Here is a 19,387-nt window from a genome sequence, read left to right as displayed (position 1 = left end):
TTTATATTTTTTTATAAATCACTTATAAAAAAATCCTAACCATAATGAAAATTATTACATACTTATTAGTTGATGTAAGTTATTTAAATGGAAATTTATATTGTCCAGCTCACCCTTTTGCATGTTATTTTGCATGAAGCTACAACTTTGCAAATAATCAACTGACCTTGAACAACCCTTTGTCAGCCCTTGTTCAATCTTGTTTCTCCCTAAATTTTACAACCAATCACAAGGTGAGATTCAAATGAAAGTACTGGACTTTCAATTCAAATAAAGCAAATAATTCAACCCTTTCCTGCAATTTAAGATGAAATAATAGGGACCGGGCTATCTCCCCTCGTTCACTATGTTGTTCTACTTATAAATACTAGCCAGTCTCCCTGTGGGCGCGCTACCGACCGCCTGCGTACATGTCCGACGCCGCGCGCGGTAAGCTTAATATTTTGAAATTATACATTTTGTTACTTATATCTGAGATATTAGTTTCAACTCTCTCTTGTGTGTTCAAAACTTAAAACAGATTAGTGTCTATTATGTTTTGTTCATGAATATAAGAGAAAGTTGTTGAGTTTATTTTTGATACAGAATCAATACATATTAAAAACTTTGTGTACATATCACAATACTTGTTGATTTGCAATTGAAATTGAAATGTATGTAAATACATTGTTATGTAGATACCTACCAAGATATGAATTGTATGTGTGTTGGATATCAACAATAGGTTAAACCATATTTCTATATGAGGATAACATTTTTGTGTGGATTATTTATTAATATTAGTTTATTATTTAATTTTATTTGTATAATTTTTATTGTTAATATGTACTGTCAGCCAAGTTATGAGTTGAGTCAACAAATGGTTACTTAGATATGACTTGATAGAAATCAAATGATTTAGTAATAATTATCATCATTGTCATATACAATATGATAGGGGTGGGACTTCTTACCCGTTAAGGCTGAGTACTACATCTAATTTTATCGACAAAAAAAATAATATGGGGCTTGAACCCCTAATTGAAAATATTGAAAAATAGTGATTTTTTCGGTAAAAATAGTTCACAAATGTTTTTTTTTCTCACCGAAACATTATCAAACATATGAAAAAAGTAATGAATTAGTTAGCCAAGGTTATTAGCTACTGTTTATCGTTTTTTTTTGTTTCTACGACGCATACAACCTTTGATATCAAATATTAAAATAGCCATAATTTTTAGGGGGAGGGGATTCGACCCCTTCGACCCCCGACATTTGTCGATAAAATTAGATATAGTACTCAGCCTTAACGGGTTAGAAGTCTCACCCCTATCACATTGTATACTCTTGCTACAATAAACTAATTATATTCCTAACTGTACAACAAAGTACTTGACTGACTATACATGGTTATTCAGTTTATTTATTTATTTATTTTTTATGAAATAAGCCGGTAATCGACCACACGTATTACCTGATGGTAAGAAATCGCCGCCGCCCATGGACACTTGAAACGCCAGAGACGTTACAAGTGCGTTGCCGGCTTTTTAGGAGTTAGGAATTTAAGGGTTGTTGTTCGGGAATCGGGGATGGGGAAGATTGGGAAGGGGGAATTGGGCCTCCGGTAACCTCACTCACACAACGAAACACAACGCAAGCGTTGTTTCACGTCGGTTTTCTGTGAGGCCGTGGTATCACTCCGGTTGAGCCGGCCCATTCGTGCCGAAGCATGGCTCTCCCACACTTATCATGTTCAGTTTAAAATCATGATGATAAATATAGTTAATTATTTATCATCATGATTTTAAACAGATTTTTTAATAGTGATGTTGCATATTTGCCAATATTATCTTAGTTTTTTTTTGTATATTGATTTGATTTGATTTTTGTTTGATATTAGTCAGATCTCTAGGCCCGTTAGGTATCATTGTTGACTGAACAAAGTTTTTAGAAAACTATAATGATAATACAAGGTGTCTCAAAAGAAAGTTCACATTTATATCTTTTTTTAAAAGAAATGTCTTAGCTTTATTGAAAAAAAACTTATTGTATATTAAAGTACACTGTTTGGGAATTTATTTTTTAAAAATAACATCGTCCAAATGTAAACCGTTGCGCTCTCGGCATTCATTTAGTCGGGCACTAAAATTGCCTATGACAGCTCGGCAGGTAGTCTCCGTGATGGCTGCCATTTCATGACGGATATTTTCTTTTAATTGTGCCAGGGAAGTCGGTTTATTAGCGTAAACTTTTGATTTGACATTACCCCCATTTGAAAAAATCCATAGGCGTTAAATCGGGACTCCGTGGAGGCCTATTTATGTCACCTTGCCTGGAGATTAATTTGTTCGGAAAAAATCCTCGAACTCGAGGCAGAGATCTGTTGGACGTGTGTGAAGTTGCTTCATCCTGCTGGAACCATGTTTTTTGGTTGTAACCAGGAAATTTTACAGTTGGGGTACGAAAAACTCGTCAAACATCTCCACATAACGCTCTGAATTCACTGTGAGTGTGCGTCCCCTTCCATCTTCAAAAAAGGGCCGATAATTCGGCCGTAACACTGTCCACGTTTTCGGCTGTTCTTGATGTTCTTGGCCGCCCAGATTATTTCTCCAGAGTTGACCCAGTCTCTTCAAACTTCTTAACCCATTTTGCAATGAGTCGAGTGCTAGGCGCATCATTTAAGTGACGAATAAGTCGAATACTGCAGAATTTTCTACGCGCTACAGTCGCCGAATTACCGTTTTTGTAAAACTCACGTACGAACAACCCACGGTCCGCACCAGAGAAACGCTCCATAGCGACTAAATTCCCAAGACCCAGACTACCGACTGACATACCCCCCGCGCCCCTCAGAATAGTTGCTTTCGCGTAATAAAATTAGCAAATGTGAACTTACTTTTGAGACACCTTGTACAAATCCAAGATATGTATTATGAAACACTTTGTTTTGGGCAAAACAAGTTGTTAGTGATTTTTTTTTTTTTGTACAGTTATGTTATAGTACCTAATTAGAAAATCATAATTGGGTATTGATTTGTCTGACCATTGTATTCCTGATAGTTGTACACAACTACTGTACACAGAATTTCAAGTTTAGAGTAACATACTCTGTTAATAAACTGTTACAGTCAAGTTTTCTGCTAGCGTCAGTCCATAGCCTTCTGTATAGCATTTGACGTGAAAACTAGATACTTAATTTTATTAACTACTAATAATATTCTATCCTCTAACCAACTCACACATGTAGACGAATATTCCCTCACTACATTTGATTTGTCCTTGTTTTAGTCCGGCCCGAAGGCCTGGATTCAGAAAACAAAGAGGAACTTATTAATAGAGAAAATCCAAATAAGTTTGGTTACGTGCATCTATTTACATCCTCTGCCCTTAGTGGCAAGGGTGCTACTGTTCAGGTGCAAAAGGCGAGCCAGGAAAGCCTGGCATGCCAAGGCAGCGTGGCAGGCCAGGTGACACTAAACTATCGAAAGAAGAAGTATTTTTTCATTGGACCCAGAGGAAAGATTATCACAGATTCAGACCCGTGCTACCCTAGACGTCCTAGATCTAAGCCTGCTGTTGAAATACAGGAAAACATTTTGATAGCACCAGCCCAGGTGGTAGATCAGGAGGCAACAACCAGTCAAGGGAGACTGGCTAGCCAACATTCCAGTAATGAAGGTAATTTCAGGCATGATAACAATGAAATTCTGATACAGGATTGCCGCCAGTCAAAGCAATATTTGACGAACCAGGTTAACATACAACAAAACAATCAGGTTCATCTTGTTAAACAAGATCCTGGAGAGCCCGATATCATTGACCTTACCCAGGACTTCATTGAACCTCGCGATTCTCCGAACCAAGATAATGTCAACCCATATCATTGGAAGAGCCTGATACAAAAGCAACAGGTTCGCCAAAATTCTGCGAACCACCACAACATCACACAAGACAACCAAGACAATTTGATACAAAAGTATTTGGATCGCCAAGACCCTTCGAACCAAAATAACGTAGACCAAGGTATAAACAAAAAAGTTTGTCACGACTCTGCGAAGAAACGTAAACTTGGACAAGATATCCAAGAAAGCTTGTCGAAAAAATGTACACAGGACATCGAACAAGAGGATCTGATTGATAAACACATAAAACGCTCCGACTCTCCGAAAAGAGCTACCGAAGGACAAGAAGATTTACTGGACCAGGATCAGGTACAGCAAAATTCTACTACGAAACAAAATATTGGACAAGTCGATACAACCATCAACAACTACGTAGATCGTCACGATTCAGCTAAGAAAGATAACATTGGCCAAAAGAGTCTGCTAGAAAAGTATGATAACTTCTGTCACAATTCTTCATATAAAGATAACTCTGGAGAAGAAAGCATATTAGACAAGTCCCCGATACAACAGGATTCTACAAAGACAAATACTGTTGGCCATGAGGACCCTTTAGACAAGAATTTGATCCGTCACAAACGTGCAACAAAAGATAACATTGACCAGGAAAACGTATTAAACAAGGTTGATCACGACTCCGCTGAGAAAGATAACATCGACCAAAAGAGCTTGTCGAACAAGCACCTGGGACAGCACGAATTTGCAAAGAACAATAACTTCGGTCAAAAGGAACTATTGGACGAGTATTTGTTCCATCACAAATCTACCAAGAAAGAAAACTCCGGAAAAAAGGAAATAATTGACCAGTACTTGATTGGTCACGATTCTGTGAAGAAAGAAAAGGAAGAGAGCATAATAAACGAGTTACTGCTACCACATGATTCTGGAAAGAAAGCCAACGTCGATCAAGGGGACGTAATAAACAAGTACTTGGTTCGCCAGGATTCTGGAAAGAAAGATAACTCCGACCAAAAAGGCATCTTAAGTAAGAACGTGACACACGACGATTCTACTGAAAAAGATAGCGTTGGACAAGAAGATCTGTTAGACCAGTACTTGGTTCGCCACAAGTTTCCGAAAAAAAATAACAACAGCCAGGAGGACATATTAGACAAATACTTGGTACAGCACGATTCTGCAGAGGATAAAGGCGATGGTCAGGAAGACCTGTTAGACGAGTACTTGATTCGTCACAACTCTGCAAAATTAGATAGTTCCGGACAAGACAAAAATACTAAGCAGTGTACAGTGGTAGTAGAGGTAATCCACGAAACAAAGGAAGATAACATCGATCAAGAAGATAACATCGATCAAGAATATAACATCGATCAAGAATATAACATCGATCAAGAGGACCCAATAGACAAGTACTTGATACGACACGATTCGGCAAAGGAAGTTACTCACCTCGATTCAGCAACTACACGTAAGTCTGATTCTGATAGACATAACGCCGAACAAGAGAACCTGATTGACAAATACCTGATTCGTCACGACTCTACAAAGAAAGATTCCGCGATTCGTCGTTACTCTGCAAATAAACATAAAGTTGGACAAAAAAACGAAAAGACTTTAGATGATAAATACCTGGCTTGCCACGATTCTGAGAAAGATAACGAACAAGAGAGTGAAAGCGAATTAAACCAATTCCTGGTACGTCACGAATCCGCAAAATCTCCAAAGAAAGAGAACATCAAACAAGACAACCAAGAAAGCGTAAGTATTCACCACCCAACTTGTAGCGGTAGTTCGATAAAACCCCAAAATTCAATTATGTTTTACTAACATAAAGTTAAGAGTTTTACTAACACTATTATATACAACATTTTGTAATTTAATCTTAAATATGATGTGATAAATAAATAAAAACCATAAGACAAACTAACTCAAACATACTAAGAGATTTAGTTAACTGAATTGTTTTATTTACATCTATTTTGGCCAATCATTTCTAGTAATATAAAAAACTCAAAACTCGGCTTGATCCTCTTGTCACGTCCTAGGTAACTGAGCATCCGAAGCAGCGTAGGCGCGCTTGTACGTTTTGGTAATACTATTATACTTAAGGATACAAATCTTTTCAGGATTGCATGGTTCATCAAGAGTCAGCTGACACCAATAACGTTGAGCAAAGTAACCAAGGGAGCTTGGCGGAAAGCGAATCCACCATGCCGCCTCCCGACAAAAAGGATAAGAAACAAGCTGTGCTTCAAACTTACTTGAATCCAACAACTGCAGCTACAGTCATCGCAGGTTAGTTTGCAAAATTACATTCAAACTTGGGTTTAAGATAATTGAAATGATTACTGGCATATAGAAACAGTATATAATATGTATATTTCTCTTTTTATAGTGAATACCGCAGATGATAAAGGTTTGCCTTCCGGGATGGTTGAGTATTTTGTGGACGAAGATGGCAAATACTACTACCAGTCAACGGTTGATGGGCAAGCTTTGGTCATGAACACACCGGCTGTCAACCAAGATGAGGTATGGACAAATTTTTTTTTGTACTCAAAATGAAGAACAAAATTTTTGTGTTTATTATATTGTTATTAAAAGCTAAAATTTTATCTAAGCTGCTGTAAGTGCAATTCACTTAATATTTTCAACATTACAGCTTATTTTCTCTTTTACTTATAAAATTATACATCATTTTAAGTTTCCGATTTGTATTAAGTTCTAACCGTTTATTTATAAGCATAGGTTTTAATAAAACTCGCTAGCGCGGATTAAGCCGCCATCTTGCAAATGAGGGTGCTTTTATTAGGTTTTGCAGCTTGCTAAGTGGGGTGCAGTCACAATGCAATTGATACTACTTAGCCCCTTTTTTAAATATTTTAGGGAAAATGAACCATATTAGGATTAAGTTGTAGTCCATCTGTGTCAGTCTGTTCTCAAATAATTTATGTAACGCGTCGAGCTGAAATTGTAAACACTCTCATGAAACTTAAAAAGGGATATAATTAAAAGAAGCTAGGTATTTCGCTCAGCAGATGGCGCTTATGTAGCGTAAGGTCTATTTGTTCCATCACTGATGCTGTGAAAATAGAATGTTATAAGGTTTCGGTTATATTTTCGCACTATGAAAACTTTAAAAGACATTAGATATTCAGCAGAAATGTATGCGATGTGGGTGGGTGGACGGGAGACATTGCAATCGATCGCTGCGCGCAGTGGGGTAGGCATGTGAAAAAGCTTAGTGTCGACACGTGACAAATTGAGTTTGTTCTTATAAGTGTATATACATTTATTTCTTGTATACCTTCATGTAAAAAATATGAGTTCTTGGAAAATGGGTCACAATTCATTCTCTTTTCTTTTTCGCCTCTCTCTCTCTTTAGTGAGGCTTTATTTTTACTTGTCAGTATTTGCAAACTTTTGACATTACATTAGCACGTGTCTGTCGATCACAACGCACGATGCATTGTTATTATTGTTAATTAATAAAAAGATCGAAAAATGATACTTGGTGGCACGTCATTATTTAAAATTGCAACAACTGGTTACACTGCTAATTTGTAATAGTCTATGGTGGCTACAGTTTATATGCTCACCAGTAAGTACCAATGCAGCTTGAGGTCTTGTTTGTTCAATCATTAGCTGAAATGACTGACAGCATATTAGGAAATAGTTTAGTAGACAAGAGAGACCTTTCGCTACACCCGCCATCTCAATAAACTCACTACAAGGGGGCGGCAGTTTTTACTAATTTACTAATATTTGTAAAACTAATTAAAACTTCATCAGACTGCTGAAACATCAGATGCAATAATGGCTGACCCTGGAGAAACTTTCCAGACTGTCACCTTCGTACCCTCGGAAAACAACGGAGAGGTCAGCTATGTGCTGGTCGTGCAGGAGGAGAAGGCTGTTGTCAACATAGATCTCAAGGTACCAAATCAGGTAGGATGCACAATTGTACTAACACTCGCATATTTATGTTCTTTTAGTAGCATGAGACTTCTTAAGGGGCAATATGAATATACCAGCCTGTAAACTATTTCACCAAACGAATGAATTAATGAACTTTGTCCTATTCTTACTCAAGACAGATTCTGCAAATTTGTATTTATATGTCCAAGTATTCTCACTATCTTTCTCATCACACTCGCTGCTTGTAATCTGTTAATCACAGAAATGCCAAACAACTTCAATTACATAATATTGAAACTTAAGTTTATTTTGCCCTTTTACTTTGAAGCAGAATTTAACAACAAAAGTAAAATTTTCTGAATAATCATTAAATGATTACATTTTTGGTGCAGTTGGGCCTTTAGCGTAGTAGAAAAATCTACGAAAAAAATAACTAAGGACTATTTAAAAAGTCATAATATAAAATTTTCATTCTTATTATACAAATGGCGAATTAGTCTCATGTTACAGTATTAGAGCATTATTGTTTAATGACATGTACTAATTGCAATTAACAACCCATTCATATTATATGTATATATTGCTAAATACTAACAATATATTTACAATTAGCATATCCATGGATAATCACCTAATTCTACTAACACATTAGCAGCTACTCATCCACTGGTGACGGACATTAAGGAAGGAGTTCCAACAATTTACAAAGGTTTAATGTTATAATATAATCTAGTATGGTACTGGAAAATACAATTACTTGAGGACTAACAAATACATAACACTTATTTGTATGTACTAATAACAATAATAACATCACTGGCTTATTCACTAAAGGTAAAGGCGAACTTGGACATAATATTAAATGGTAACACATTTATAGCTATTAATGTAACATAATATTCTATATGTAAAGGGTTAATTTTATTACCATTGCCAAACAGCTGCCATATTTCCAAACTCCCCATGTTGTTATTGTGAATTATGTCAATGTAACAGTCCAGCAGTAGACATAGCCATATGCAGTTGATTCAATAAGTAATAGTAATAAAATATATATACCAGGCAGCAGCACTCTTTAATAAATTTAATCTTTTAGCTTTTGACCCAATTATGCCAAACTTATGTAGCTATGATGTTAATGAAATCATTCTATTATTTAGACAGAGGAAGAGAAAGGTAACGATGACGTGTACAACTTCGAGGAAGAGGAAGCTGGAGAAGAGGCCTCGGAAGTTGATGATGAGGAGATGGCTGAGGGCAACAATATCACCCCCAAGCACACACAGAAACGGACCAAAACTCTTCGACCGCACTTCACTTGCAACTTCTGCTCATATACTAGTCACCGACGGTAATTATTACTATAATACAACCAATATGACAATTATACATTATTCTGATGGTCTATTAGATTTAATAAAATTTACTAAAATAGCTGTATTTTTATTGATTATACAACAGTTTTATATGTAAGTATTAATATGATATTATAATGTTCCTTCACCAGTTACCTGTTACTCCGCCACATGAAATCTCACTCCGAGGACCGTCCGCACAAGTGCAGTGTGTGTGAGCGAGGCTTCAAGACGATCGCCTCTCTACAGAACCATGTCAACATGCACAATGGCATCAAGCCTCATGTCTGCAAGTACTGTAACAGCCCCTTCACTACATCTGGTAAGTTGAAACCTACAACTTGTATAATCTTTCTTCTAATTTTGAAGTACTTGATACAAGAGTACTTTCGGTGATTCTCTCAATTCCTTGATTAAGTTGCTCCGATCCTTACAGAGGCTTTTTACTTCCAACAAGAATCTTTTCTGTAATTTTCATTAGTATAAAAAACAATGGCACTTACGAATTAGTAATTCAGTGGTTAAATACATAATGTTTCTCCGTCAGGTGAGCTGGTGAGACATGTACGCTACAAGCACACGCACGAGAAACCGCACAAATGCTCGGAGTGTGACTATGCGTCCGTCGAGCTGTCGAAGCTACGTCGCCACGTTCGCTGTCACACGGGCGAGAGGCCGTACCAGGTAAACTGGCCATGATACCTGCACTTACACCAATAGCCTACGAAAGTCCCCTCACAGACCAAATTTAGTTTGTCATGATGTTGAATCACAAACTCCCTTTTCTCTCAAGATTTCTCCAACTATCTGTTATGTTAATCGTAATCAACTTAGCGTCAAGTCCTTATTTCCGTCCAGTTTCCATTCACTTTGTTTTATGATTGCCTTCCCATATTCCCACATTTTTTCTCATAATAACATCACCCTTTATTGAAAGAGAAGTGAAGAAGTTTCTTTCTTCATACTTTTTGGTACAAGCTAACTACACTCTATGAAAAACTAACGCACAGTTCTATTTTCACATTTCCTTAGTGCTTTCTCTTTTACTTATTGTGACAACTCTCTGTCTCTTTATTTACAGTGCCCGCATTGCACCTATGCGTCTCCAGACACGTTCAAGCTGAAGCGCCACCTCCGCACGCACACTGGAGAGAAACCGTACAAGTGCGAGCACTGCAACATGTGTTTCACACAATCCAACTCACTGAAAGCTCATCGGCTCATTCATAATGGTTGGTACTCTTCTTAACAACATTTGAAAGTCGTCTATAATTAATGAGAGATTAGTATACTAATTATTGTCCATAGTGATAAAGTATTGAAAATACATAAATAGTACATACACGCAATATACTTTTAAATCTTTATCAGGAATACTCTTACATTCAAATTGTTAAACTACATATGAAAATTTGTTTAAATTTTATATTGAACAGACTGACCAACTCAGCAAATTTATAAAACTTATATATAGACTGCAGCACTTCTGTAAAGATATTTGTATGATTGTTTGTTTCTTGCAGTAGCTGAGAAGCCGATGTACTCCTGCGAACTTTGCCCGGCTAAGTGCGGCCGTAAGACAGATCTGCGGATTCACATACAGAAATTGCATACATCGGACAAGCCGCTCAAGTGCCGGCGCTGCGGGAAGACCTTCCCTGATCGATATTCCTGCAAAGTGCACAATAAGGTGAAATCTAGTTTTAAATGTATTTTAAATGTGATGACCTGGTTCTGCTAGTCAATTTTACCATTGGATAATCGGGAACTAAGATCTATCTTATCGGCAGATATTCGAAACAACTAGTGTCAAAAAATCATCTTTAGGTCCATTTATGCTTTTGTAACAGGTTTTCTTATATTAATATTGTTTTATCTCTGTTGAACAGACCCATGAGGGTGAGAAGTGCTTCAAGTGTGACATTTGCCCGTACGCGTCTACCACACTGCGCCATTTGAAGTCTCACATGTTGAAGCATACTGATGAGAAGCCATTCTTATGTGACCTCTGCGATCAATCGTTCAGGTTAGTATACAAGGTTATCTCCAATAATATGGTTACTAGGAATACGTTAATTTTTGTGAAGAATAAAAGCGCTCATAACAAAATTAAACATGTTACAGGCAAAAGCAGCTGCTCCGTCGTCATCAGAACCTTTACCACAATCCCAACTATGTGGCGAAGCCTCCGAAAGAGAAGACGCACTCTTGCCACGAGTGCAAGCGTATGTTCGCACACAAGGGTAATTTGATCCGCCACCTGGCTGTCCACGACCCAGACTCTGGTCATCACGAGCGCGCCCTCGCCCTCAAGATCGGCAGGCAACGGAAGGTCAAGTTTATCGAAGAGGAGCCTATGAGGGTGGGTGTATTTATATGTTATGCTATGCGACGATCGATTAAATGGCGAAAGAGTATACTTTTCAGCTACTTGACAATTATAAAACGCTGGCTAGTTGGATGAAAAAACAGAATAGCAGGGGAACATATTATAGTAATTTACCATAGTATGTGTCAATTCCATCTTGCTTTATTTTTTCGGTAAAAATTTTCTATCAGTTTTTAATTATGGTTCCCGGTGTTTATACTTAGATGACTATGATAATTCATTTGCAGTTTTCAAATCAAATCAAATCATAATGATATAATATAATTCACTTTTCAACTTGTTGTCGAGTTTTGCCGAGTGTACGAATTAAGCACAACTAAAAGCTTGCGTGCGACATATGCGATTTAAAGTCAAATATTGCAAAAGAATGTGTACAAGGCGATTTGCTGATTCGATTTCAAATTTCATAAGCTAAGCTACAGCAAAACTACTAAATTATTAGCAATTTATTAAAATAAAATTGTACAGTGCTGCTAGAAGGAAGGTGCTAAATAAAATATAATATCGTAAATAAAATTATAGTGGTTCTCAATGCTTGCAAGTACAACAGCCAAGACAAAAGTGGTAGTCATCATTAGCAAGCAGGGTTCGATTCCCACATTGTCCTAAGTTCAACATTTTATGTAATGATAAAAATGTATACTCTTGAAGTTTTGACAATTGTTTGCTATGTTGTATGGCGCGCGTGATAATATATTATTTAAAAAATAAAAATCATTACTATACGCTGGCAAAGGAATTGTCAGTATTTATTCACTTTCTACATGTGTCCATGTGCCAAGTATTATAATATATATGAAAATGCATTTGCGCCTATAAAATTTACTTTTTCTGTTGCCTTGTTTGCTATTTTCTTGCCTTACTTTTGGCATTTGAACGCGACCATTGAACTTTATTGTTTGTATTTCTTGTTTTTTAGTTTGCTCTGCTAATTCGCAACTCGTGCAGTATGACTTGCAAGTTTGACTTATGTTTATTTATTTCCGTTTTAATCATTTTTGAATTAATGCTTTAAATCGACTACTAAACGATAATGCAGCAGTTTTATTTAAAAATACATGCAATATTTTATAACATGAGCGATTGTGCGATAGTATTTTAAATTGTTTCTTGAATAACGTCATGCCTTCTATTAGATAGCAGAAATGCATTTTCACCTATAAATGTTTGCGAATTGACATGTTACAAGTATGCTATTTATTTTTAACATTATGCCATGCTATTTTTTTTCAATTTGCGTTATTTCCATGAAGCAAGTACAGAGAAGAGACGCCATAATGTGATTGTACACTGTGACACAAAAAAATATGCCATTGTCCAATAATAATTATAAGTAAAAAGGTGTAGATATATTATAAGCGCTCAGAATGTGGCACATAACATTAAAATGTTTTTTGTAGTATGGCACTGCATGTTGGAAAATAGAGAGAGGGGCGTGGTTTGTAACATACCACGCTTCCCGTAAAGTGTCGCGCATTATGATAAAGATAAATCCAGTAAGAACATATCCTCTTTATATTTGCTTCAGGGTTCTTTCTTATTATAAAAAACTTTCCTAGCGAACAATACATTACACGACATCAAATTTTTGATCATAAAACAAATTGCACAAATTCGTAACGTTTGAAGTAAACATTTCCAGGACATCCGTGTGGTTGATTCCTCGGATGCGGCGGAGATGATGAAGCTGGGCTTGAGTAACAATGAGTTGAAGCGCGGCGAGCTGGTGACGGTGGCTGACGGAGACGGCCAGCAGTACGTCGTCCTCGAAGTCATACAGCTGGAGGACGGCACGGAGCAACAAGTCGCCGTTGTTGCTCCAGATTATTTGGATGAAGATGAACAAGGTTTGTACCTTTTTATGGTATAAGTCGGTAAACGATCAGACTCACTTGATGGTAAGCAATCACCGCCGCCCATGGACACCCGAAACACCAGAGGCGTTACCAGTGCATTGGCAACCTTTTGGGGGTTAGGAATTTAAGAGTTTTTGGGAAATCGAGAATTGGGAAGTGGGGTAATTGACCTCCGGTAACCTCACTCACACAACGCAAGCGTTATTTCACGTCAGTTTTCTATAAGGCCGTAGTTTCGAGTAATAACTCCGGTCTGAAACCATGGCACCATCACACTTAAAAACATAGCAATTGTCTCATTTTTATCATCTATTCCTCATCAACAGTCTCTAATTGTCCCACTGCTGTGAAAATGTATTTTCTCACATGACGAAATGAGCATTAATAACTTAGATTTCAAATTTATAATTTGATGATTTGACCCGATTTACCTTCATCGTATGTTGATATCAGTATCCTATTCGAAGTCATTTTGAGGGTCTTTCGAGATCGATGCTTCGGCATCAATGGGCACAACGAGTGATACTACGTACTCATAAAAAATCGGTGTGAAACAATGCTTGCATAGTGTTCGGAGGACAAACTAATCGTTTTTGTTCATGGTCGACCTCTGACAGACATGTTAGCTGATTATAAAGTTTACTTGTTAAAGGTCTTAGTTAAAGGGATGTCCCTTTAACTATCTTCATTAAAAAAAATCACGTCAAATCGTTGCTCTGTTTTGCCACGGAAGATGGACAAGTAAACTGACATGCACACTTTCACATTTACAATATTAAGTATGGATATAAATTTAATACAAAATTAACTCACAACTTCGTTTTATGGTCATAAGCAAAACCTACACTGCGTCGACTGACCTATTTTTGACATTCTCTATCTAGACACACGGCAGTGTGTCCGCCAAGTTCGAGCAAAAAACCGACACACCGGCCGTGGGTTATATTACACGAACCATTTCAGGCCAAGTTCGACCCACCTATAACTCAAAATCTATTTTATCTACGCATATAAAATTTCTAGTATCTGTCGAGATCTACTTACTTATCTAAAATACAAAATTTCATAAATGTACCTATTGTAGGTCTTGAGATATCGACGTCAGAAAATCGCTATTTTTACTATACACTCACTCACTGACTGACTGACTCACTCACTCATCAAAAACCTAGACCACTTCCAATGGTCGTATTGACTTAAAATTTGGCATGGAGGTAGGTCTTTAGGTCAAGGTAAAGGAAAATATCTGAAAATGGCCAAGTGTGAGTCGGTTTTAAAAATAATGAAGGTGTAAATTCATACCCCTAAGGAACTAAAACAAAAAAAATATCTATATCTTCCAATGGTCGTACCGACCTAAAATTCGTTACGAAGGTTTGTATTTAGTCAAAGTAAAGTAAAATAAGAAAAAAAGAAAATAAACCTTACAAAAATAAATGAAATCCCACCCAAAACATAAATGTGAAAGGCTGCCAAGTTCGATAATATTGGAATGCTTCGCCTATAAAAGAACTGAGATCTAAATAAGTACCAAGTTCCATACACAGACTTTAGTTAAAAATGATATAACTTGGCAAGTTTTAATAGAAAATTATATACTTGACTCATTGCGTTTAGTAGGTTTATAACAAAGTGTGTGAAAACTTGCCAACTTGTTATATCATTTTTAACTGAAGTCTGTGTATGGAACTTGGTACTTATTTAGATCTCAGTTCTTTTATAGGCGAAGCATTCCAATATTATCGAACTTGGCAGCCTTTCACATTTATGTTTTGGGTGGGATCTATAATTTCAAACAAATACCTATTTTTACAGAAGTATGAAAACATAATCATGTGTCTTTCTATTATTACTCTCAGGTTCGTAACTAGAACATGTTAAAAACAACAATTCACGTTCTGTATCTAAAATTTTAACCAACTTTTTTCAGTAGAAGAAGAAGAAGAGGAGGAGGAGGAGGAAGAAACACAGAGGACTTTCACTGTCAAGGACCCTGTGGCTGAACGGAGCATCAAACTCGAGAAGGAAGTCGACACCTGCTTCGGATTCGATGTAAGTACTATTCACACTATTTCCTAACTAAAACAACCTTATACCAACAGCCCATTCGACTCCACAAATCCTGATGTGAGTAAAGGATTTATATTTGTAAACTTAGTTTACATCAGGTTATAACTTTAGGTTAAGTTCATTAGATTTTTCTAGGTTCTAGCTCTTAAGCGATTTTATTATTGTATATTTATTATTATTATGTATCATATTTTGAAGACTGTAGCGATATGAATAATGTATGGTTACATTTCAAAAGCATTGTTTTTCAATGCTTATGGTTGTTACAACTTTCAACACTAAACAAAAAGGCATTAAGAATATTTAATACCAGCGGACCCCGCGTACTTAGGTTTCGCCTTATAATATTTTTACATAAGAACCTTCTCATAACAACTAAACACCCAACAAAATAAGTATAGCGGAATCGGTTCGACTGTTCTCGAGATTTGCGCTCAGCAACACATGCGATTCATTTTATAATGATTATAGAAGATACGAAGATAATAATATCGTTTACACAAAACAAAAAGAACATAAATATCACTTTACTGGCGATGAAATAAAACAAGTTACAATTTACCAAGTAGGCCTCTAAAATATGAAAAAGTAACTACATTATATTAACAATGGTTATTAAAACAATCAGAAACGGAATAGAAGATACTTAGTTTATTAAATTACGAACATGGAACGTTAAATTGCTGTCTATCTATTTATTTATTTATTATTTATTTATTTACCTGAACGTGGTCGAGTTTTTTTATAACTAAAGTGTATTTGGCAAGGACTTTACTACTGTGGAAACAGAACATAAGATGCGCGAATATAGAACGCACTCTTCGTACAGTTAAGAGTCATGTACGGGGTTATATAAATTAATTTCACCAACGTTTATTTAGCTACACGCGTATTTCTTGTTGTTGAAAGCTGAATGTGAATTATATCGGTTTTATTAAAAAACACGGTATGGAATGTAACACTTACTTTTCGCTAGTTATTAGTCCTGTCTAAAATGGGTATACATTTTGCCCTGTACTGGGTACCATAACAGATTCCATGCCGATATTGAGAATTTCCAAAATCTTAAATATCTCTCAATCGTCTTTTTAACTCTAACTAACTGTACTTGTTACAGACCTTTAAAACTTACAAAATACTGAATAACTTAGTTATGGGCTTCAATAATATGTCCCTGGGTCGCACCAAGCTTCAATGCCTTGGCGCTTTTCTGGTTGTTCTCTACTGACTAAGTGATAGTGGGTGGGAATAAGTAGAGAGCTGCTCCAGGACATATTAAAAATAATGTACAGTGCTTAGGTATTTAACCAATGACCAATTTTTACTTTTTAACCATTACAGGTGTAGTTATAGCTGGCACTTGTTCACCCTGGACCTATCATTTATTTCATGTATATTTATTTAAAGTACTATCCTATGCTCTCTTCGGAATGACGTTTCTCTATGTGTGTCTCCTCGCTTTGTTTGTATTTTCATTTTTTTATTTTTATTTCCATTTAACTATTTCCAGGAGGAGGATGAGGACGCGGAAGACGAAGATTATACTGATAAAGTAGTTTTGCGTTTAGTTTAGTGTTGTATCAATGTAGTACAGGTTACCGGCATAGCTGACGGCGTCTATGGGACTAAAGTCCACTAAAATATTTATTATTCTCCAGTGTTATGTTCTCGCAGATAGGAGGCGTAGTATGTGCTCTTAATTTATTACCTACGACTTGTATTATGAATATTTATTTGCCCAAGTTACTTGTATAACACTAGCTTTGCTCGGGTCTTCGCGTTCAATACGTCGCAGAGATTTAAAAGGCGCTGTTATAGCAGCAGAGATAATGTTATGTAAAGAAAATATTTTATATTTTTGTTACGAAGAATTCATTAGACATTTTAGTGATGAGACTTCGTAAATAAATCATTTTGATTTAAAAAAGTACTTAATAATTTTATGTCTGAATTTAATATATTTATGGATTATGGTTTCTAGTTTTGTACTAGAAAGATATTTGATGCAAAAGTTGCATGCTGTGACCAGACCTTTTTTTTACTTCTCCCACCTTGGGAGTAAGCCAAACCTGCTGTGCTACTTTCATTGGTGGCACCTTCCATCAACAATACATTCCTATTGTGCATTATCTAATGGGGTGTTACTCTGGCTGGAAAACCAGGAAACAGACACCTTTAACATACTCTTGTCCAATATCAGTTCATGGCTTGGTCATCTCAAGCTATGAAGGAAACCCACTTTCTCGTGGCAACATGATGTTCGCAAGGACAAGCTAGTGTTATAGATAAGTAGCGGCAATGCAAGTAGGATGCAGTCAGTCCAATGAATTAGCTTAACGTGGAAGACAACGTGTCTTGTATATGTTTAATGTAAGTGCTTTTACGAGGATTCTCTTGGTGTTCGCTTTGTGTGTGTTTATGCTTCGCGACACAGTGATCGAGGCTGTGCGAATGAATGATTTTAGATTTTTATTAAGTAGATGTTTGTAGGAGTTAATTGAGTCGTGGCTCGTCATCAAAGAGGCGAGCCACATAGTCTTAGCTTTATCTAGTATTTTTATTGATGTACTAGCCTCCTTAGTACCTTCTAGTGTCCGTGAGAGATCTCACTCGTCACTTTAGAATTTAGATTATGTCGTTCTCACTTGTTGGTCAGCCCAGACGCCATGCCGGTAGACTGTCTTTTGCGTCGATTGTACCAAATAAAATATCACAATCGATATATTATGATAGAATTTGAGGTCTAGCGAAAGTACGTAACTAATATTGTCTGATTTATTTTATAATTGGATATGTACTCAGTATGTGGAACTGAAAAATTGCGCGGTACTGTGCACGTGTACTGCTTTATGTGTGTCGTTGTTAGTTTGGCTGCCGTACAACAATACAGGATGTTGTTGCTTCGCTGCCTGCCTCGTACTTACCCGCAATCCTAACATATAGTTATGCACTTTCGTTGTCTCGTATATGTACATTTGGAACTAATTTAATAAAAAATAATCGTAAACATACATTCCGTAGGAATACGGAAGTAAAAATTTATAGTGAGACACGAGAAGCTAACGATATAAAAGAGATATATAAAATAAATATTTTTTGTACTGAAGTGTTTGGTTGGGCGTAGAGTTCAACTTGTGCTGCAACCGCGGCAGCGATCTGTTAGGTGTTGCGTTGGAAGCGGCGCCGGGGTCAGTGAACATCGCGCACTGCGATGCAGGGAGGCGCTAGCTTCTCGTGTCTCTGCTATCGTTATGGACAGTGACTGGTTGAGCACGTTGCGGCGCCGCGTTGTCTGAACCCCTGCACCCTCAGTATTAGTGCTCGCAACTGTCCACAGTGCGCTCAAGCACTCGACTTGTGCTCATAATTATGGAAGAAACACTTTTAAGTAGTTGATTAATTGTGTCGGTAAAGTAACTTTGTGTTAAAATATTTAATTATCTCGTTAGGTATTAAATTGTCACTAGTTTACACTTTTACTCGAAGGCCAAATAATGAATTTCAAAGGCGTTTTCTTTATAATTTATGAACCTAAATCAAAGAGTAAATTGTTCTGAAAATCTTTAATAATGTTATTAGTTTATACTTAACTGTAGTTTTAGGTATTATAAGATAAACGATGGATACCGTGGAGTATGTTGGTAGTTGCGGGAGCACTCGATGTTCCGTGGGCGCGGGCACACAGCTCCCCCCACCGCCAGCTACCGCCCTACTCCGTACCGACTTTGAACAACTTTCACCTCGGTATATTAATTTTGGCTTTAGTAAAGTTTTTCCTTATTTCCACTTACCACATGTGTTGTACCACTTGTACCATAATTTCTTTTAGTTCCATCACGCTTCATAAAGCCCAAAAAGATCGTTGTATAATTGTTCAATTTTTGTAAAAAAAAAATACTTGGATAAATGGCAAATCGCAACTTATTTCTTGTTTTATTTTTCACTTGAACTTGTTTC

General features: G+C 36.6%; 1 protein-coding gene across 9 annotated transcripts; it reads left to right on the top strand.

Annotated features, from left to right (window-relative positions):
• The first annotated feature begins 121 nt into the window (after nt 1–121).
• Nucleotides 122–19,354, top strand: LOC118269236 (uncharacterized). 9 transcript variants are annotated; one of them, XM_050704236.1, is made up of 15 exons: nt 122–429; nt 3,271–5,600; nt 5,969–6,137; nt 6,238–6,374; nt 7,635–7,790; nt 8,921–9,111; nt 9,268–9,437; nt 9,663–9,799; nt 10,197–10,347; nt 10,642–10,805; nt 11,005–11,141; nt 11,240–11,477; nt 13,147–13,351; nt 15,291–15,412; nt 16,941–19,354. In XM_050704236.1, exons 1-15 carry the CDS (start codon nt 411–413, stop codon nt 17,001–17,003), a joined length of 4,389 nt encoding a protein of 1,462 aa, XP_050560193.1. In that variant the 5' UTR covers nt 122–410; the 3' UTR covers nt 17,004–19,354. The 9 variants fall into 9 exon arrangements, with proteins under 9 accessions (XP_050560193.1, XP_050560200.1, XP_050560194.1 ...); XM_050704243.1 differs by having other exon boundaries at nt 123–429; nt 7,686–7,778; nt 10,639–10,805; XM_050704237.1 differs by having other exon boundaries at nt 126–429; nt 7,635–7,778; nt 10,639–10,805.
• The last annotated feature ends 33 nt before the right edge of the window (nt 19,355–19,387 follow it).

Source organism: Spodoptera frugiperda, chromosome 25 (genome assembly GCF_023101765.2).
Source record: "Spodoptera frugiperda isolate SF20-4 chromosome 25, AGI-APGP_CSIRO_Sfru_2.0, whole genome shotgun sequence".
In the NCBI taxonomy this organism is placed as follows: domain Eukaryota; kingdom Metazoa; phylum Arthropoda; class Insecta; order Lepidoptera; family Noctuidae; genus Spodoptera; species Spodoptera frugiperda.
The sequence above is the reverse complement of the archived record's forward strand: the minus strand, read 5'-3'. Positions and strand labels throughout refer to the sequence as shown.